This window comes from Myodes glareolus, chromosome 13, assembly GCF_982192425.1.
Source record: "Myodes glareolus chromosome 13, mMyoGla1.1, whole genome shotgun sequence".
Taxonomy (NCBI): domain Eukaryota; kingdom Metazoa; phylum Chordata; class Mammalia; order Rodentia; family Cricetidae; genus Myodes; species Myodes glareolus.
The window spans coordinates 10,927,494-10,950,060 of record NC_142038.1 but is presented as its reverse complement, the minus strand read 5'-3'; the positions used below and the strand labels follow the sequence as shown (position 1 = coordinate 10,950,060).

General features: G+C 43.8%; 1 protein-coding gene across 1 annotated transcript in view; it reads left to right on the top strand.

The window, feature by feature from the left end:
• Positions 1-22,567, top strand: part of Pstpip2 (proline-serine-threonine phosphatase interacting protein 2) — an 86,046-nt gene that overhangs the window by 31,794 nt on the left and 31,685 nt on the right. The window contains exons 2-3 of the mRNA XM_087895914.1: positions 10,153-10,253; positions 21,449-21,526. Coding sequence (XP_087752040.1) covers positions 10,153-10,253; positions 21,449-21,526 — 179 coding nt within the window. The remainder of the gene's footprint in view (positions 1-10,152; positions 10,254-21,448; positions 21,527-22,567) is intronic.

The following is a 22,567-nucleotide window of genomic DNA, read 5'->3' as shown; positions in this document are numbered from 1 at the left end:
TGTAGCCAGGGCCCTCCCCGTGCGGATGAGCATGGAGCAGCTGCTTCTGATAGTTCTGTCACAGTGTCAGCTGATGACACCCTGAAGCAGGTGCCTGACATGAGCGTGATGGCCTCCAGCAACAGGGCTCCATTCTAGCCGTCTTCAAGGAAAAAGGTCAACTCAGCTCTGGAGCCCTCTGCGTAGTCTCCTCTCTCCAGGATACCTTTTCTACCAGGTCTCCCTCCATGCAGAAGCAAAAGCTTTGGAAACTGTAGCAAGAGGTTATCAAAACACTGGGAGTGGAACACACACACACACACACACACACACACACACACACACACAGGCAATATGGTGGGTTGACCAACTTTTTTTTTTTTTTAATGGACTCTCCCTGTGTAACTCTGGCTGGTTTGGAACTTGCTGTGTAGACCAGGTTGGCCTTGAACTCACAGAGATCTGCCTGCTTTTTCTTCAGCAATGCTGGGTTTAAAAGGTTTGCAATCGCATTCTATATGCCAGTAATAACCACTTAAAACTGTAATTTAAAATACAGAGCCAGGGTTAGGCATATGAGTGAGTAGGTAAAAGTATTAGGTATATAAACATGAGGATAGTGGTTAAACATAAAGCAAGGAAAACCAGCCCACAAATCACAATCCCAGAGAACCTAGGCAACAATGAGGACCCTAACAGAGACATACATAGATCTAATCTACATGGGAAGTATAAAAAGACAAGATCTTCTGAATGAATTGGGAGCATGGGGACCTTGGGAGAGAGTTGAAGGGGAGGGGAGATTCAGGGAGGGGATCAGAGAAAAATGTAGAGCTCAATAAAAATTAATAAAAAAACCCATGAGGATGTGAGTTCAAATCCCCAGTAGCCTTGTGAAAATCCAGGTGTGGCCATAGGCAGACTTCTGACTCTGACACTGTTAGGGGTAGAGGGAGGAGGATTGCTGGGCACCAGCCTAGCTCTGAGTACAGGAAGAAACCCTGTTTCAAACCAATAAATCAAGCTGGATGCAATGGAACACACCTTTAATCCTGATACTCAGAAGGCAGAAACAGGCAGATTTCTGTGAGTTCTAGACCAGCCTGGTCTACACAGAGAGTTCTCAGACAGTCAGGGATACATTGTGAAACTGTCTCAAAACAAAACAACAAAAAGTCAGACAGTGGCAGAGCAAACACCTGCCATCTTTCTCCAGATTCTAGGCGCCTTTACACACATGTGTGCACACATCACACACATACACAACACTCACATAATACAAAGACCAGGGATAGGTACAGTGGTGTGCATCTGTAAATGCAGCACTCTAGAGATGGAAGGGTCAAAGCTTCCTGGCTACCCTGTTTCAAAACACCAAAGTGGAGCCCGTGCAGTGGGTCAGCAGGTGGAGGTACCTGTTACAAAACCAGAGAACCCCATGTCAATCTCCAAATCCAACAGACTGTGGAAGGGGAGAATCAATTCCTAGTAGTTGTTCTCCGACTTCAACAAACATGCTATGGCAGGAGTGTGACAATACTCACACATCTCTTTTACACCCACACTCAAGTGAGTATACACATGCACACACACACACACCTCAAAGCAGACAATAGTAAAAACAAATAGAACACCTGAGAATCAGTCTTTTAAGATAAATTATACAACATTAAAAACTGTTTCCATTGTAAAATTTTGGAAGTGATGTTTGTGCTCACACATAGGAAAGTACTCCATAAAGTATGTTACATCCATAGAATCAAGTTCTAGGCAGCTGTCAAAAGGAACTGAGATGGAATAATGTTCAGGTTTTTATTTCCTTTGAGACAGGCTCTCTCTCTATGGTCCTGGCTGTCCTGGAACTCACTGTATAGATTGGCCTCAAACTCACAGAGATCCTCCTGCCTCTGACCAAGTGCGGGGATTAAAGGGGAGTGCCATCATGCCTGGCTGGTGTTCATTTTTTAAGAGTAACTGCATTGTTACTCTAAAATGCAGCCTGCCCATAAGAAATGATTTGTTACTGTTACCGTGTAGAGCGAGGCATGTTTAAGGAGATTATGGGATGGCTCTTGTCCTTAGCCCATCAGAGCATCATTTTTCTCTACCCTGTGCATCTGTACGTGATTCAGAAGTGTCCAAAGAGCAAGTCTGGAGAGACAGTATAGGCTCCCAGGATTTATTTTTGTTATTTTAAATTATGTATGTGTGTGTGTGTGTGTGTGTGTGTGTGTGTGTATACACATAAATGTGAGAACTTATGGAGGTCAGAGGCGTCAGATCCTCTGGAGTTACAGGCTAGAGTTCCAAGTGGTTGTGAGCTATCCAACATGGGTGTTGGGAACAGAACTTGGGTCCTCTGGAAGAGCAGTGAGCACTCTAACTATGGAGCGGTCTTCCCAGCTCTGTACCACTTACTTTGGCCTGAGACAGAGGGAAATTATATATATATATATATATATATATATATATATATATATATATATATATATATATAATCCTGCTCATTTGTACAAAAAGAAAGAGGAACAAACCAGAAATGTATGAAGTTTTCCTCTAATAAGCAAGAACTGCAATAACAGTGGCACCGGTGCAGGACAGAACTGGTTTAAAGGGGTCTGTTCTCTGCATAGGCCTTTTAAAGTGGCCGCGACTTGAAAAATGCTATGTGTGTGCTTGTATTTAGGGCCATGGGTGTAGCATGGTGGTGGCTGAAGAGTCCAAGAATAGGAAAATTAAAATATAGATTCCAAAAATAAGAATGTAGAAATAAAGAAATATGAAGTTATAAGTCTAGGAGAATGAGAACAGAATGTCAGCAGCTTTCTCAGCAGATCAGGGACCAATCATTCAGTGAGCTATTTTCTCGGATGCTTAAGAAGCCTCCATCAGCCTAGGTCATTTCATTTTACAACTGACTGTTCTATTTACAAGGCCGGAGCTTCTCCCTGCAAATTGAGAGCAGTGTCCTGGCCATTCTTGATAAACGACAGATGTGAACTGAGTTATTCTTTAGGAGACAGAGATACTGAACTCTGGGTTAGACACTGTCTCCGTTATGGAAAATTGGCACCACCAAAGGGAGGTGTGGGGCTCCAGTATACACTGCCTGGAGGTACCAGGAGAAACAGTGACCAGGGTGCAAACACCTGGTTTAACTAATGAGCTCTGATAATGGAGGTTGTAAAGTATGGCAGTCTGTATCTGAGTTTTACCTTGAGAAAGTGTGAGGAACTTTCTGCTATCTTCTAAATTTCCAGCCCAAGAACCAATTAATTCTAATTTATTAACCTTCTGGTATTACTAGCAGTTTCTTTTCTGACTAATTGCTAAAGACACCTGTTTTCCTACAATTAGTGACTTTCGCTGTAATCTACTCTAAAATGTATTTCATGATAGTTGCCTAGTTACCCATGGACATTAGAACTCACTCCCCTCCTTAGGGTCTTAGTTGATTGACTCGCGGGTTGGGGCAAGATCATAAAAATTCCTTTGTTCAGACCTAATGCTTGGTACCCCTACTATAAAGAGATAGGTTCAAAAACCAGCCTTTGCCATAGCCTGACAAACACTGTCTCTGGCTGTGGTCTCAGCAAGCTGATAAGCTTCTGTGCCCTGCGGTGTTTTTGTTTTTGTTTTTTTTTGTTTTTTTTAAGTTTGCTGCTGGCTTTCCTAGGATCTGGTTTCTGGAATAGTTTGTTTCTGGTTTATTAGACTTGATGGTGTTCTCATCTTTGCGTGACCCCCCCGGACCCAACAGTGGCATGATTCATTGTCATGTGTCAGGCCTTGGGCTCAGTCTCTAGCACTTTATTGTTTTTAACATGTGTGAGTGTTTTGTGTGCATTTATGCATGTGCACTGTATGTATTCCTGGTACCCAAGGAGGTCAGAAGAGCGTGTCAGGTCCCCAGAAGCAGGCATTACAGTTGTAAGTTGTCATGTGGATGCTGGGAATTGATCTTGGGTTTTCTAGAAGAACTGCCAGTGTTATTCAGCCATCTGTCTGTCTGTCTGTCTGTCTATCTATCATTTGTTTATTCTATCTATCATCTCTCTATATCTATCTCTATCAAATCCAGGAGTTGGCATATTAGGGAAGTGCTCTGCCAACTAAGCCACAGTAATTACTAGCCCAATATTTTTAATTTAAAAATAAATTAATTTCTCCTATATTTTAAAAAGCATTATTATTATTTTGTGCATGTGTGCCCATGATTGCTATTTATGTAGAGTTGGGATCACCAGAGTTGCTGGCAAGTCCCTTTACCCTCAAAGCTATCTTGCTAATTTGTCTGCTTAGTGTTTTAAACAATGGAGAAAAACTGGAAACAAATAAACAGTACAGAAGGAATGCTTAACATGGAATATGAACAGACATATGTGGACTTACTTTTATTTTTTATTTTTATTTTATTTTTTGGTGATCCTTGCAGGGCAAGCCTGGGGCCTCATGCATGCTAAGTACACCCCATTGAGCTAAATCTCTGACCATTAGTTTTAAGAATTCTTTCCCCTAAGGATTTGCTAAGTCTGTCTATGGCTATACCATCCTTAATGTGCCCAGTCTCCTCTGACCTTGGGAGATTTACTAAGTTCCCCAAAACACTATAGTTCCTTTTTTTTTTTTTTAAATATGCACTGGGTGTTGGTGGTGCATGCATTTAACCCCAGCTCTTGGAGGGCAGAGGCAGAAGGATCATAATGAATTCAAGGTCAGTTTAGTCTACAAAGTAAGCTCCAGGAAGGTCACAGCAGTTCCACAGAGAATTAAAAAAAAAAAAAGAAAGGAAAAAGAAAAAGTTATATATAATTAAGTCTTTATAAAAGTAAATAAATAAACATGTATGCATATTAATTGCATGTTCATGCATGTGAAGGTGAGTGTGCACACATATATACACATGGAGAACAAAGGACAACCAACCTCTGATGTCATCCTTAGGAATGCCACACACTCCCTCTGAGGTTGCGTTTCTCACTGACCGGGAGCTCACTGTTTAGGCAAGGCTTACTGGCCAGTGAGCCTCAGGGATCCGTCTGTCTCCACCTTCCCAGCGCTGGCATTACAAGTGTAACAGCACCCCGGTATGTGTATGTGGGTTCTGGGATGGAACTCATTTCCTCAAAGCTTTCAGGGCAAGCGCTTTATAGACTGAGCCATTCTGAAGCCCACTACGGTTCCTTTTGATGACCTCAAGTTCTTAAAGATCATTTCCTATGTTTTCTTCTAAAAACACATTATATTTTAGCTTATATTTAAATGCACACTCATTTCAAATTGGCCTTTGTGTACGGTAGAAAATGAACGTAGATTTTCCCCTCCTAGCGTATGCAGTTGTTCCAGGAACATGTGTTCGAAGAATAAAGCCGCTTTGGCCCCTTTGCTGAAAGTCAGTTGTTTCTATAGACAAATGAGTCTATTTCTGTGTCTTTTTCTGTCCCATCACCTATGTGTTTATCTTCAGGTCCCTTCTGTGCAATTCTGATTATTGTGACTTTATGGAAAGTTCTCAAGTCGGGGGGGGGGGTCTGAACCTTCAGCTTTTATGTCAGGGTCTCAGGGAGCTCAGGCTGGCCTTGAACTTGCTATGTAGTCAAGGCTGTTCTTGAACTGACCCTGCCTCCACTTCCCAAGTGCTGATGACACTTCTGTGTTACCATGCCTGGCACTGGCTATATTTTTCAAACAATCTAACCAAAATTTGTTTTGTGCCTAGTTAAGGTCCTTTGTAACTCTTGATGAATTTTAGGTCCAAATTGCAGTTCTTTAAAGAAGAGGATTTGGGATTTTGATGGAATTATGTGGAATCTGTAGAGCAGCTGGGGAAAACCAGCTTTGTAACAGTGTTCCCTGCTTCAAATAAGATGCACGGCTGCCCTTACTCACAACTCCCTACATTTCTATCAGCAATGCCTTTTTTTCTTCAGTCAATCTCACAACTTTAGTGTTTATTCCAGAATAGTTTGTACTTTTTATGCCACTCTGATATTTAAAATCTTTGTTTCTTTCTTTTCTTTCTTTCCTCTCTCCCTCCCTCCCTCCCTTTCCCCTCCATTCCTACTCCCTTTCCTTCTTTTTTTTTTTTTTAAGACAGGGTCTCACTGTGTAGCTCTGACTGGTCTAGAACTTGGCCTTGAACTCACAGAGATTCATCTGACTCTGCCTCCTGAGTGCTGGGATTAAAAGCATGCTCCATTGTACCCAGCTTTGGGTCAGTTTTCTTTCACTGTGAGAGAGTTTTCAGTTTCTTTAAAGATGTGGAGCTACTCATATCTGTTTCTTTTGATGCTCATTTGTGGTGTTAGCAGACATCATGATATTTCCTTTTTTGTTATGTTTTTCATGACAGGGTTTCTCTGTGTAGCCTTGACTGTCCTAGAACTCACAGAGATCTACCTGCCTCTACCCCCTGCCTCTATTCCCTGCTGGGAATAAAAGCGTGCACCATTATGCAGCAAATTCTGATATTTTCATTGTCATTTTATTGGAAACGTATTTTTGTTTTTCATGTGAGTCCTGGCTATTTTCTTGGCCATTAGTGGTGACACATACCTGTAATTCTAACCCTTGGGAGGCTAAATTAGGAGGGGTGTCAGTTTCAGGCCAATCTGGGGAATATGGCAAGACCCTGCTTCACCTGCCGCCCACTCCCACATTGCTGACTTCTGACGCTTCCCTTCTGAGTTAACTCACCTTTTTTTCCTACATGCACTCTTCATATGGCCATGTTATATACTGTCCTCACCTCTAACTTTCCTTGGACATATGTTTTTGTTTTATATGTATGATTTTTACCGACTCCCTGGGATGAATAATGTTAGGCTTTCTGGTTGTAAGTACTCAATCTCAGTATAGAGATATATACTCTATATCTATATCTATATAGAGATATATATAGATTTGTTAGTATTTTGTGCATAGTTGGTATGAAATTAAAATATATGTCAAAAAGTCATTAATGTGAACAATAAAGTTTGTGCATAATCCAAATTACCTATGATGTTTTAACCATTTTATTAAAAAATATAACTAGGGTTGGGATGTAGCTCAGTTGGCGGTGCTTCTTTAGGATGCACAGGCCGTGTTTGATCCTTTGTACTCTGTAAACCTGGTGTGATGGCTGTAATCCCAGCACTTGGGAGGTTGAGGCAGAGAGATCAGAAGCTGAGGGACATCCTTGGCTATGGTGTAAATTAGATCAACCTGAGAATCAATGAGACCTGGACTCGAAAGAAAGAAAGAAAAAAGAAAGAAAGAAAGAAAGAAAGAAAGAAAGAAAGAAAGAAAGGAAGAAAGAGAAAAAGCTGACACTTCACTACACAAAACAGTGTATGCTAATAGCTGAGCGACATTAAACCCTCCAAGGCATTCTCAAGAGGGACAGAGGACAGTAAATTCTTCCAGGAAGATGCCATTAAGAGAAGTGGGATTTGAACAGGTTCTGAAGCAGAGGTAGGATTCAATCAAGGAGGAAGACATGCCCTTCTCACTAGGGGAATAGTAAGTGGAGAGGTCTTGGGGTAGCAATGTGCATCGTTCCTTCTGGAGATGAGAGAGGAGGATGGCGTAAGAGGAGCTGGGAGCAGGGAGGAGTGGATTTGTACAGAAGGCTCTGATTCTGAGCCTGAGGATGGGGTCAGGGGTTTGGAATTTCCACTTCCAACGGCAGATAGTGATGCTCTCTTAGAAATTTCTTCTTTATTTTGTTTCTTATTTATTTACATTTATTTTTAATTTCTGTGCGTGCATGTGTGAGTGCGAGCAAATAACCTCTGAGCTATCCCTCCAGCCCCACTAGTTATATTTTTATTTTCTGCTCACCTTCCCTTCCCTTCACTTCTCCTTCTCTGTCCCTCCCCTTCTTCCCTCCCTCCTGATCTTTTTTCCTCCCGTCTTTGTGGATGTGTAGATGCCTGTGTGTATAGAGGCTAGGGGCCAGCCTCTGACTGTTCCCCTCAGGAGCTGCCCACCTTGTTTCTTGGGACACTCTCTCACTGGGACAGCCTCATGCTGGAGCTTGCTGAGCAGATGAAGCTTGCTAACCAGAAAGTTCCAGGGATCTGCTCATCCTTACCTTGCCAGTGACAAGCACGTACTGCGACCCCTAACTTTCAACTGGGTGCCTGGACCAAACTCAGTTCTTCACACTTTTGTGTGAAGCAGGCATTTTGCCTGCTGAGCTCTCTCCGGGCTCTCTCCCTTGGTGCTGTGTGACTGACTTGGTCTATCTTGGGTTGGTGTGCACTGCTCTGTTTTGCTTCACCCTCCCATTCTCTGTCTGCCGTTCACTTGGGTACTCCTGCTCTCTGACCAGCACAGGCCAGTCTTCTGCCGCTTTGGAGCTGGCGCCGGGTGCTTTGCTTTTTCTGGGAAACTCTTTTCTTAGTTCTCATTTGTGTCTCTTTCTTCACTGGTTTAGAGTGACAGACACCTGTTTGTTTTTGAGCCTTGCAGCTGGGAGGTCTGTGTTTTCGGGAAACTGTTCTAGCTTCCTTGCCCCACCAGGCCTAAACTATCTGTGCCCTTAATTAAGAAAAGGGAAACCACCTCCCAGATGTCACAGTACAGAGAAGTCTAGCATTCTTGATGGGTAGGAATGGAGACGTCTGTCTACAAAATGATTTTGACAATGAGTCTATATTCCTCTGTTCACGTCCCCAGGGGGCTATGTTTTGTCCTGTCCTTATGTAATTGGATGAGAGACATCTCACCCTGCACACTTCTGCGTAGGGCCTGTGAGGTACATAACATTAAGGGAGATTTTTTTCTGTGATGGGTGTAGGGGTGGTGACAGTGTTGAATAAAACTCAAGGCGCATTCAATAGAGTCGGGACAGAAATTTGTGTGTGAGCAATACAGAGTGCCTAATTCAGAGAACTCAGAAGAAGGAGTTGGGCTACCCAGAAAACCTGAGAGTCGAGAGGCTGGCTTTGGATTTTGTAAAGGATAAGGTAAATACTGTGTTGAAGAGGGCGTTGTGAAGTTGCTAATTAAAAATTGAATATTCTTTTCCCCAAACTAGAGCCAGGAACTATGTGCAGCAATGCTGACCTTCTTCCACTCTATGGCTTTCCTTCTCACTTGCCTTGTGCTTTTCTTTTGTGGATATTCCAGTCCTTCGAGAGGGCGTCCTGGCTGTGGGAGGAGATGTCAGGGTCTTTGGTTTAAGGCAGGTTTAAGAACAAACTGACTGTTGTTTAGCTCCTGATTAAAATGGACCTGTAGCTTGAGGCAATCTCTCTCTCTCTCTCTCTCTCTCTCTCTCTCTCTCTCTGTCTCTCTCTCTCTCTCTCCCTCCCTCCCTCCCTCTCTACTCCCATGCCCCCTTAGTCCTGCATGTGGGTACTTCATTCTAGTTTCGAAAGGAGCTGCTTCTCTGTGCTTGTCTACCTCCTCAGACTTAAGGGACAAGAATAGGGGCCAAATGTGGTAGATTCTCCAGGGAATGCTATGGACCAGGAAGAGAATATTGGTACACCACAGGTTTCCCCTGTGATGTCATGCTCTTGTTGGATAATCATCAGATCTTCAGATTGTATTTACTAATGTATTTAAAAATTAATCAGGAAGTAGACTCAGACACTGGCGAGTATCTTGAACATAGGAAACCTCAAAGCCCACCCCCACAGGGACATATTTCTTCTAACAAGGCCATATCTACTCCAACAAAGACATACCTCCTAATGGTGCCACTCCCTGTGAGTTTATGGGGGTCACTTACATTTAAACTACCACACCCTGTGTAGCCCTGACTGTACAGGAACTCAGTCTGTAGACCAGGCTGGCCTCAAACTCACAGAGATCCACCTGTGTGCGCCACCACCGCCTGGTAGCCCGAGGCAGTTTCTGCCAAGCAATGAGAAGGTGCTCCCAGCAAGAGGCCATCTCTCCTGTCCCGACTTAGGTGTGAGTGGAGGCCCATGGAGGAACTTGAGTCTGCCTCACCCTTAAGTCTCTGTTCCTCTCGTCCCTGCTGGTGTGTGGCTCTTCAGTTTCATCGTTTCAACCCCTCTTCCCAGCTGTTCATTTTTGCCTTTTTTTCTGTACTCTCTTGGGTCACATATCTTTGTAAAAGTGATTCAGTGAAGTCCCAGTTGCCGGCTTCCTGCCCCTTCCGCCCCCTCCCTCATGCTTGTGCCTGGTCTGACACCTTGCCGTTCATTCCTCCAGAACGCGGACTTTCTCAGCACGGTCGGCTATGACAGCATCATCCAGCACCTGAACAATGGCCGCAAGAACTGCAAGGAATTTGAGGATTTTTTAAAAGAACGGTAAGTCGTCAGGCCTTCAACATTCCCCGCCCCCACTCCTGGACCGGGAATTGGTTGTCTTTCTTTTATAGAAAGCTATTTCTTGTTAGGATGCAGGCCTGCATGTGCTGCAGTGCGTCCGTGGGAGTCAGAGGACAACTTTGTGACCTTTACGTGGGTTCTGGGGATCGGACCCTGGCTGTCAGACTTGCCCCCCCAGCACTTCACCCTTGAGCCATCTCACCCTGTGTTTGTTGTTTTTGATTGTGTTCTCTAGTTCTGAAGACCCTCTGCTACAGGGCATGAAACCATCCCAAGGAGTGACTGGCATTATTCTAGAATTAATATTTGTTGTGTGGTATTTTACCCTTTTGGCTTTTTGAGGGGCCCACCCAAATAAGTCACACACACAAGCTTATTCTTAGTTATGAATAGCTGGTCTTAGCTTGGCTTGCTTCTCGCGAGCTTTTCTTAACTAATTATCCCGACTACCTTTTGCTTCTGGGCTTTTATCTTTCCTTCCTTCATTATATTTTACTTTCACTCCTACTCCATGCTGGCTGGGCAGTTGGGTGGCTGGGCGGCTGGGTGACTGGGTGGCTGGGTGACTGGGTGCCTGGGTGGCTGGCCCCTGACATCCTCCTCTCTTGGTTGTCTTGTTACTGTTCCTTCTTCTCCAGAGTTCTCCTATTCATCCTCTCTGCCTGCCAGCCCCACCTATCCTTGCTCCTGCTTCGCTATTGGCCGTTCAGCTCTTTATTAGGACCATCAGGTGTTTTAGACAAAGAATCACAGCTTCGCAGAGTTAAACAAATGCAGCATAAGCAACAGTCACACCCCTTAAAATAATAATTCCCTAACAAACATTAGCATGCCTTCTCAAAAGAGGTTTTGTTTGTTTTGTTTTGTTTTAGCATAGCAGGTATCCAGCTCTGGCTAACGCCCATTGGGGAACCGGCCACGCGTAGATGGTTTTAGTAGCTCATCCACACCCTAGGCTTGTGCCTTCCACACACACTGTCATCCTTAAGTGTAGGTCCAGTCCCAGGTCACCACACTTTAAACCATTTAGACGGAGACATGAGACTGGCCACTCGGGCAGATGAGAGATTAACACAACAAAGACATTGCCAGAATTATTTAGTACACCAGTGTCGTTCTTTTCCAAGAGTTGTTACCTGGGGTTAGCTTGCCCACTTGGCAGAAGTCTACTTTCCTGGATAAGGGCACAGGGGACTTAATGGCAGGCCAGGGCCTATGCAGCCTCTTGAGCCACCCCTTAGAGTCATGTTCTTTGATAAGGAGATGAGTCGAATGTCATTTGTAATTTAGTTCTTTTGTTATGGGAATGAAGCCTAATTGGGGATCCTTCTTTGTAACAAACACCAGCATCCTAACATCCTAAATTTCACTGATCTCAACAGACCTGGTGGTGAGTATACTTCTTGTCCTCTGTGCATTTTGGAGGCAGTGCCCTCTTAGCTAAGTTCTACTTTGGGTGACGTAATGTCTTCTCAGCAAATCTGTTCGTAAACTTTACAACATCAGTTCTGACACTCACGTTTCTTCTACATTGATGCCTGTTCAAAAGTTTCTAGGAACCAATTTGAAAGATAAGATTTATAAATATAACAGCACAGGGAACGCAGTAAGCACACAAATTATATTAAGAAATTATCTTCAAGAGCTCTGAAGAGGCAGATTAAGAATCGGTAAAATAAACGGAGTGGTGACAGTGTATGCCTTTAATCCCAGCACTTGGGAGGCAGAGGCAGGAGGATGTCTGTGAGTTCAAGACTATGGAGTGAGTTCCTGGACAGCTAGGGCTGTTACACAGAGAAACCCTGTCTCGACCCCCTCCCTCACCAAAAAGAAAAAGAACTGACAAAATAGCCAGGCTTTGGTGGCGTACGCCTTAAATCCCAGCACTCAGGAGGTAGAGGCAGGCAGATCTCCGTGAGCCTGGTCTACGTAACAATTTTAAGACAACCAAGAACCTAATTGAGACCCTGTCTTGAAAGAAAAAAGAAAAAGAATTAGGAATTGGCAAAATACAATTAAAAAAAAAAAAGTGAAGCAACAAAATTCTGGGGTAACTTCATGGAAGAGGGGATCCTTCCTTGCAGGGCTCTGGCAGGAAAGGTGGCCCGGACAGCTGTAGGAGGTGGGCGGTCTTGGAGGTGGCAGTAAGCAGCCCCGGGTGGTAAGAGGGAGGACCTCATTCAGACACCAGAAGGTGAGCGCTATGGGACAGGTGGGAACAGGACCTTGCTCTCTTGGAGTCTCTAGGGAGAACGTGGTTTGTGTTGCTTCTGGTGTCACTAGGAGTCTTTGTGTTTCATCCCCGTAGTCCCTACCCCTTCACTACTACAGGGAGGTCTTGGCTTGTGTCTTCACCTTCTCGTGACGATTCCTGCGATGATGGGTTAGGCGCTGGCCCTGCTCCAGGGTGCTCTCATCTTAGCTACTTACATCTGTAGTGCCCCATTCCAAAGAAGAGTACGTCAGAGATAACGGGGACCAGACTTGGACAGCCCATGACGGGCAGGAAGTGGAGACCTGGAGAGGAAAGAGCAGCAGGACAAGAGTCTAATCACTTCCTCTTCTGGTCCCGCTTCCTTGGCCACTGTCAGGGACACGCATCAACGACATGCATCTCTCCAGATGTCTGTTTCCTCATCAGTACTCATGCTTTATAAAATCTCTGAGCAAGGAGCCTGGCTTCCAAAACAATTAATAACTCAACAGAAGCACTATTTAGGGGAATGTGTAACAAAATAAGCTAGAATGGATAAGTATTAGTTACTCGGGCAAAAGATTCCATTTTTCCATTACACTCTGACTTGGGGGGTCCCTCGAACTCCAGGCGGGGCAGTCAACAGAGATTGCTTTCAGGCCTGATGGCAAAGGCTATGTCTGATTATGCTGTCCACGAGTTGTTGAAGGAGATATGGCACGTGGATTATTATTCCTGGTCTGGGAAATTGAACGGAGAAGTCAAGGTGAGCATGAAGGGCTTTGTGAAGAAGCGTTTCCGGTCAAGCGTCGGCTTTTCAGAAAACGTGTGAAACTGGAGATCACCATTACATTGAAGAGAAATAGGGCAGACAGAGGAAGACAAATAGAACATGATTTTCCTCATGCATGGAAACAAATAAGATTGGAAAGTAAGAGAACAACAGGGAGGAAGGGAGAAGAAACGGCAAGAAGAGCCGGACGGGAGAGAAAACACTGTGGAGGGAAACCTGGTCTGTCTTACAGTCAACATGAATTAATTTTTATAGTAAAAAATAAATCAGCAGTTAACGGTGGAGGAGCAGGACCCCCCTCTTCTGTGTCTTGTGTTGTCTACATTTTCAAATAGCCCTGCTGTAGTTAATTACAGTGTTTATTTACACACCTACCCGCTCCACTGGCTCTTCCGTTCCAGTCTTCCAGTGTCCAGAGCACCCAGAAGGATGCCTAGCATGTGATGGATGTTCCAGAAATGACAACTTAGGGGCTGGAGGGATGGCTCAAAGGCTAAGAGCACTTGCAGCCCTTGCAGGGGACCAAGGTTCCATTCCCAGCATCCATGTGGCAGCTTACAAACATCCGTAACTCCACATCCAAAGGACTTGATGCCCCTCTTTTTTTAATGGCCTTTACGTGTTCTGCACACACATGGTATACAGACATAAATGCAGGAAAACACTCATACATATAAATTAAAAAAATAAATGAATCTTTTAAAAAAAGACAAACTGATAAACAGGAACCCTGAGGTGGTTTGTGGGTAGTGATCTAGGTAAAGGTTCCTCCAGTCAAAGGGGATTTCTACAAAGTCCTGGTGGTTCCTTCCTTGGCTATGGCCTCAGAACCCATCACTTCCCCTGTGCTTGGGATCTTCCTCTGTTTGTCAATGGTGGTTCCTCTGGTTTCCAGGCATGACTCCCGAGTTTCACTTCAGTAAAGCTGCCCCTTTTCTCCAGAAAGCAGACCACTGTGCTTGCTGGGGGTGGAGATCATGCCCAGTGTTGCCTCACTGCTAGAGGGCCTCCTCCTGGAAGACATCGGGGTTCTCTGGAGTCCTTCAAGAGCACTCAGGAAGGAGGATGGAGGACAAGAGACAGGGCTGCTCTGCTCGATTCTGCACGCAATAGACTTTGGAAGCTGAATGACAACTTTTGAATCACTGATGTTTAGTTCTTGCTGGTTCCAATACCAAAGTAAAGTAGGGAACTTCCCAAAGCTGGAGACAAAGTCCTGGAGAGATTGGCTTGGTTTGAGGAGCTACTCTACTTCCACGGAGAGGACAGATCAGATAAGAGCCATGACTCAACACAGAGAGAGGCCCAGGAGATCCGCACTTGAACTTTCAGTAATAAGAAAAAGAGGGAGAGGCCAGACAGTGAGCAACACTGGCGGAGGAGGGAGGAGAGATCCCAGGAAAAGTCTCCTTTCTACACCAGGCAGTCATGGGAGGTCATTTTAAAAAATACCAGCAGTCTCTATGGCTATCGTGCCCGAGACCTCTTTGAATCATGCTCTCGGCAAACTCAGAACAAGTGCCACGGGATAGCATGCTGAAAACCTGGCCAGGATGCTTCTAGACAGGAGGCAGAAACTTTGATGCCGTCTTCGGTGAGATGGAACCTCAGTAGGAGCAGAGTCGGCAGGGGAATGTTGATAGACCCAAGTTCTAAGCAGCAAACTGGGCATCAGGAAAGGCTATACCCGGGCAGGGCCAGCACTGACAACTGACCTCCTGAAAGGCTGTTCATAGGTGTGACCAGCATCTAAGACCCAACAGTCCTCTGTGAGCCAAAGGAAGGAACAGTTAGACTAGCAAACAACCTAACTGCATCAGACTCCATCCTGTATGTCGCTCTCTTCCCTTTCTTTATTCTTCCTTACTTAACACCAGGGTCAGATTAGCCTTCCAGCTCTGGCCTCCTTTGCTTTTGCCCTCCGTCTCAGTTTTTCTGATTTTCACTTTCCCTTTTCAAAGCGCACAGACTTTCCCTGGTTTGTATGATTTCTGTGTCTCAGCCTCCTGAGATCCGGATGGCTGTAGCTTATCTGAGTGTATGCATTTACTGTTGTCTTCATTTTACTTCTACCAAAACTGACTCATCTCTCCTGCTAGTCCCACTTTTGCTCATATTTCCCCTCTTCCTTTCCTCCCTCTAGCAACCCAATACTAATCACTAGTCTTACTCTGTTTTCCCCCCACTTTCCACAGTAGTTAACATGTTACTCTACACAGTATTATCCGTGCTCCTTTACTTCCTAAAATGATTGGCATTTAAGGGTGTTGTGTGTGTGCTTGTTTTAATTTGACTATTACTGGGTTTTCATAGCAGACATACCCTTGATAGTGACCCTTTTGAAGACATTAGTTTCATGGGAGGAATGGGCATTGAGCCTGGTGTCCTAGACACCAGTCCAGCAGACAAAAAATAACAATTCAGCCCTTCTGAAACCTAGTCCTTGTTGAATGTGTAAGAACACTTCCCCTGAACGAATCAGGGCAACTTGGAAAGAATTCAACCAATGACCCAAACACAGATGCTCCAGTCCCAATGCAAAAGTATAAGAAACGCAAAAAACTAAGACAACATGACTCCTCTAAAGTTAGTAATACAGTAGGAATGGCCTTCAGTGAGAGCAAATTAGATAAAATCATAGGCAAAAACGTTCAAAAGGATGATTGTAAATATGTTTGAATAGATCAAAGAGGCCATAAACTCCTGACTGAGTTCCAAGAGCACACAAATAACTGAATAGGATAACATAATCAGAACAGGACATGAAAATAGAAGTCAGGAGAGGTGAAAGCCAAGTGGAATATTGGAAATAAAAAATTCAATAAGTCAAATCAAAAGCTCTATGGAAAGGCTCACCAATGGAATGGGTCATGGGAAGGACAGAATATCAGTGTCTAAAGACAAGATAGGGACATTTCATCATTCAGATGGTAGAAAGTATAAATTCACAAGAAGGTGTGAGCAGAACATTTGGAATCTATGAGACAATCTGAAAAGACTAAGTCTATAAATTATGGGCATAGAATAAAAAGAAGTTTGTAATACAATTAATAAAAATGCAGAGATAGATATTGGGGTTCAACCTGAAGACCAGAAAAGCAGAGCAGCCAAATTCTTGGCTCTAACCCCTACCTTAGTCTGAAATAATGATCCTTTCTCCAGAAATCCTCAGCATGAGACTGAGACTCAGAGCTGTCCCCTCCTGCCTTATATTCCTCTCTAGTGCTGGGATTAAGGGTGTGCACCACTACTGCCTGGTTTCTATGGCAAACTAGTGTGGCTACTGGGATTAAAAGTGTAGGCCACCACCACCTGGATTTGTTTCTGCATTGATTTTGTGAAGTCCAGGGCGGTCTTGAACTTACAGAGATTTATCTGCCTCTGCCTCCCAAACCCTGGGATTAAAGGTGTATGTCACCATTACCTGACCTCTAGTGTCTTTAGCTTTGCCTCTGGTCTTCGGTCAATATTTATTTATTAAAATGCAAATAATAGGCGGTCAGTGGTGGCACATGTCTTTAATCTAAGCACTCAGGAGGCAGAGACAGGCGGATCTCTGTAAGTTTGAGGCCAGCCTGATCAACAAGAGCTAGTTCCAGGATAGGCTCCAAAGCTATAGAGAAACCCTGTCTCAAAAAACAAAAAACCAAAAACACCCCCCAAAACTAAATAAATAATATATCACTATAGAAGTTCATACTAAAAGCATAGAAAACATTGCCAATTCCCCAAATCTAGGGAAAGAGGTACCCACCTTGGTAAAGGTGGCAGTTAAACCACCAAAGACCGGAAAAAAAAATCTCATGTCAAAATATAGTTAAAACAGTAGACAGACAGAACAAAGAATGCGTTTTGAAATCTTCACGAGAGAAACACCAGCTTACATATAAAACCAGGCTCACACAAGAGATTTCTCAACAGAAACTTAAAAAGGCAGGAGGGCGTTGGTGTGCCTAATTGAAGGGAAATGAAAACTTTCTGTGATGAAAAGAGATTAAGGAATTTGTGACCACTGAGTGAGCTCTGAAGAAGATCCTGAAGGAGGTCCTTCCGAAGCATGATCAAGCAGATCTGTGCGGCCACAAGAAAGAATAAGCTACGCTGAGACGGTGGGTAGCCGGATGAAGACGAGGAAAACAAGCACCACATGAGCAACAGAGTGACAGGAATTAATACAAACCTTTTGATAACAATTCTGTATAATCATAGTCTCAGCTCCCTATTAAAAAACACAGACTAGCATGTTGGATTAAAAACAGTTTCCATATATTTGTTACAGCTAAGAAACACACTTCAGCATCAAAAACAGATGCTGCCTTAGGTAAAAGGATGAAAAAAAAATTCCAAGCAAATGGACCTTGTAAATGAGCGAGTGTTGCCATTTCAATGTCTGACAGAATTCACTCCCAACTAGTCAGAAGAGTCAAAGAATGTTTCCTCATGCTGCTAAAAGGGAACAGCCCATCAAGAGGACATTGTAATTCTAAACATGGTTGCACCAAATATGAGTGCACTCAGTTTTACAAAATAAATACCATTAGGTGTAAAGTCACAGGTTAACCCAGACACAAAAGCACTGGGTAACTTCAATACCACACTTCCATACTAGATAAGCCATTCCAAGTATGTATCCAAGTTAAATAATATCATAGACCAACTGGACCCTTTGCAGACTGTTTCATCCAGACATGCAGAATGCACATTTTCCTCCACAGTCTTTGGGACTTCTCCTAAGAGAACACACGATAGGACACATGGCGATTCTTGGCAAATATGGAAATCGCTCCTTGTATTTTTTTTTTATCCCACAAATTGTGTGCCATTTATTGCATTAGCACATCGTCCAAGAAGATCATCATTGTGAACTGACAGTAAACTAAACATCTTTTTTTTTTTGCTTTATAAATAATACCATTCAAAATTTCCACTTCCTCCCATTTCCCTCCCACCCCTTCCCACTCCCCCTTCAATCCTAAGAGAGGGCAGGGTTCCCTGCCCTGTGGGAAGTCCAAGGTCCTCCCCTCTCCATCCAGGTCTAGGAAGGTGGGCATCCAAACAGACTAGGATCCCAAAAAGCCAGTACATGCAGTATAATCAAATCCCAATGCCATTATCATGGCTTCTCAGTCAGCCCCCACTGTCAACCACATTCAGAGAGTCTGGTTTGATCACATGCTTGTTCAGTTCCAGTCCAACTGGCCTTGGTGAGCTCCCCTTAGATCAGGCACACTGTCTCAGTGGGTGGACCAACCCCTCGCGGTCCTGACTTCCTTGCTCATCTTCTCCCTTTTTCTGCTCCTCAATTGGACCTTGGGAGCTTAGGGCAGTGCTCCATTGTGGGTCTCTGTCTCTGTCTCCATCCATCGCCGGACATAGGTTATGCAGTAGAAACAGGTCCCAGTGCCATTATCGATGGCTTCTTAGTCCGCCCTCATTGGCAGATGGAGGAAGGGTGGATATAGGAGCAGGGAAGAAGATATCTACATTAAGGGAACCATTTTAGGGTTGGCAAGAGACTTGGCTCTAGAGGGGATCCCAGGTGTCCACGGAGATGTTCCCAGCTAGGTCCTTGGGCAGCAGAGGAGAGGGTGCCTGAACTGGTCTTGCCCTACTATCAGACTGATGATTATCTCGAATATCACCATAGAATCTTCGTCTGGTGATGGATGGAGATAGAGACAGAGACCCTCATCAGAGCAATGGACTGAGCTCCCAAGGTCCAGTTGAAGAGCAGAAGGAGGGAGAAGATGAGCAAGGAAGTCAGGACCACGAGGGGTTGGTCTACCCACTGAGACAGTGTGCCTGATCTAATGGGAGCTCACCAAAGCCAGCTGGACTGAGACTGAACGAGCATGTGATCAAACCAGACTCTCTGAATGTCGCTCCTTGTATTTTGTCCACAAGGAAGTAAAACTGTAAATCAACAACAGCAAGAGAATTTAAGTGGGGGGCTGGAGAGATGGCTCAGAGGTTAAAAGTGCTTGTTTTTCTTTCAGAGGACCCAGGTTTAGTTCCCAGCACCCATGTCATGTGGCTCACAGCTACCTATAAATTCATCTTCAGGGGTTCAGTGTCTTCTTCTGGCCTTTTTGGGTACCTGAACACACATACATTTGCACATGTTCACACATCCACATACGCATGCAAATAAAATAAAATAATACATCAGCAATATTGTTGAAATTGGGACTTAGCTAGAGACCCTGTCTCAAGGGGAGAAAGTGGAGTGCGAGAGAGAACACTCTGTGCTATCATCTGGCCTATACATGTGTGCACACAGACACATGCTTACATGTGCACACTACAGACATATATACTCACAAACAAACAAAAAATTAAAAAAAATTAATTTCAATCACCATCAAATGATACAACTAATTTATGCATATTTGTGAGTATTTGTCTATACATGTTCATGCACATGTGTATGATTGCATATCCATGTGTGTGCATGTATGTTGTGCAGGGCAGAGATTGCTGTCCCTGTCTTCCTCAATTGTTTTTCACCATTTTTTTTCTTTATTTATTTGTGTTGTATATTTGTGTGTGTGTGTGTGTGTGTGTAGGTCAGAAGGAGAATCAGTTAATTCCTTCAACCATGTGGGTTCTGGGGGTTGAACTCATTTTATTAGGGTTGGCAGCAAGCACTTTTACCCACTGAGCCATTTCACTGACCCTTTACCTTTTTTGGGGGGACAGGCTCTCTTTCTGAACCTGGAACTTAACAGTTTCGGTAGGCTGGTTGGCCAGCAAACTCCATGCACCCCAGTAATGTAATTCTGGGCATGTGCCAGTGTGTACTATCCATCCCCTCATTCAGGGTCTCGCTGAATATGCTTGTACACATGCTGTAGCAACATAAAATGAATCTATTTAGAAATATTTCATTTTTATTAGTATTTAGTGTTGTAAATGGAGCGGTGGGCTGCATTCCCGCCCGGATCCTGGCTAGCTTACCCCCGAAATAATTACACGGAAATTGCCTGACCCATTAGTTCTAGCCTCTTAGTGGCTAACTCTCACATCTTGACTAACCCATATCTAATAATCTGTATGCCACAATGAGGTCGTGGCTTACTGACATGAGTCTAGCCAGCATCCGTCTTGGGAAGGGGAATCATGGTGTCTGCCTGACTCTGCTTTCTTTCTCCCAGCATTCTGTTCTGTCTCCTCCACCCACCTATGTTCTGACCTATCAGGCCAAGCAGTTTCTTTATTAATTAACCAATGAAAGCAACACATAGAAAGAAGACCCACCTACATCAATTTAGTATTAGTATTAGTAAAAAATTCATTTTAATTAGTATTTGATTTCTAGGGTGATCAGGATTTGTTTTATGCATCGTACATTCTGTTTTATCTAGTTTTAATTTTTCCTTTGTTTGATAGAGGTTCTTTTAATGTGTATGTGTTTGTGGAGTGTATGCTTGTATGTGCCTTGTGTGTAGAGACCAGCAACAGCAGACACCACTATCATTTATTTACTTATTTATTATTTGGAGGTAGAGTCTCTCTGTGTAACCTTGGCTGTTCTTGAACCGGCTGTGTAGATCATTCTAGCTTTGAATTAGTAGAGATCTGCCCGCCTTTGTTGCCTGAGTGCAGGGATTAAATGATGTGCACCATGCTTCTGCTGGTGATCGAGGTGTGTGTGTGTGTGTGTATGTGTGTGTGTGTGTGTGTACGCGCCAAAGAGGCCAGAAGTGAATGTCCAATCCTCTGGAGTTAGAGGTGGTTGTGAACTGCCTGATATGTATGTTATGAATTAAACCCAGGTCCTCTGGAAGAGCAACAAGTGCTCTTAACCATGAGCCATCTCTCTAACTCCCTCCTTTAGTTTTATGTTGAAGATCTCATATATCCTAGACTGGCCTCAAACTCCCTGTGTAGCTAAGGTAGATGGTGATTCCTGGGCTTCCTGTCTTTACCTCCTGGTTCTGGGTTCTGGGATTATAGGTGTTCCACCATGCCTGGCTTTGAGTCTCATTTATTTATTTATTTATTTATTTATTTATTTATTTATTTATTTATTTATTTATTTATAATTAACTGAGCCTTTTATCTTAGGCAGTGACATTCCCTCTGAACTTCTATTGCAAACGAACAGCTTTCCTGCAGGGGCAGTGTCTCATATATCTTAGTTAAGAACTCTGTAGGACCCATGTCCTTCTCTTCTGTTCCCTCTAGGGCAGCAATTGAAGAGAAATATGGCAAAGACCTGTTGAATCTCTCCAGGAAGAAGCCATGTGGACAGTCCGAGATCAAGTAGGTACCAGTGTCCTTCTGACTCTAGGCTACCATTGCCCAGAGCCCCGTTGTCTCAGCAGGTGCAATCGAGTGACAGTTGCAGTGTGTAAGATTGAGAGAAGTTATAATTTTTCTTCCTTGTTTCCAATTGTGAAAACTCTGTGTCTTTTCCATGGACCTGAATGGAACACAGGATCTGTGGTTCCAAGTTACCACAAGTTTTTCAGTGCAGTCTGAAGAATGCTAAGCTACAGATTTAGGTTAGAGTGGCCCTAGACAAGGCCACCTGCTTTCCTGACAGACATGAACACAGACCCCTGCAGAAGTAACACAGTGAAATTCACCATTTAGTTCATAATGCGCACACACACAGTCACATACACAGGAACACACACACATACACACACACAAGTTACTGTGAATATGATTCAACAATGCAATAGAGAGCAGAATTATATATATGCATATATATGTATATATTTAGTGCTGTAATGAGCAGATCTAAAAACCTCAAGCATGTGGGATATGTTTATAAAGCAGTGAATTAAAGGCTTAAGTGAGAAGATTTTTAGAAATGTTCTAGAAATTTTGAAAAAGAATCAGATATGAATGAAACCCTCTGGGGCTGGGGCCAAGGTTAGGGAGATTTCCGAGCTGGGGGGATGGTTCTGTGGTTGGAGCCCTTGCTGCACAAGTGTGAAGACCATGGTTCAGCTCCCCAGAACCTGTGTAAATGCTGCCTGTCATTCCAGCCTTAGAAGGTGGAGACAGGAGAGCCCCAGAGTTAACTGGATAGTGAGACTAGCCCTAGTGGTGAGCTCTCGGTTTGATTGAGAGACCCCGCCTCTGAGAATGAAGCAGAAGAGCGGTAGAGAATGATTCCCAGCATCAACTTCAACCTTAGGCCTTTACATGCCCATACACGTGCACTCACATACATGCCCACACATGTGGAGACATGTGCGTCCACACACATGTACAACACACATGAAAATGGAATAAAAAGGTGTTAAGGGTTTAGTTAGGAGAAAGAAGTTCAAGAGATATATGTGTGGCTGT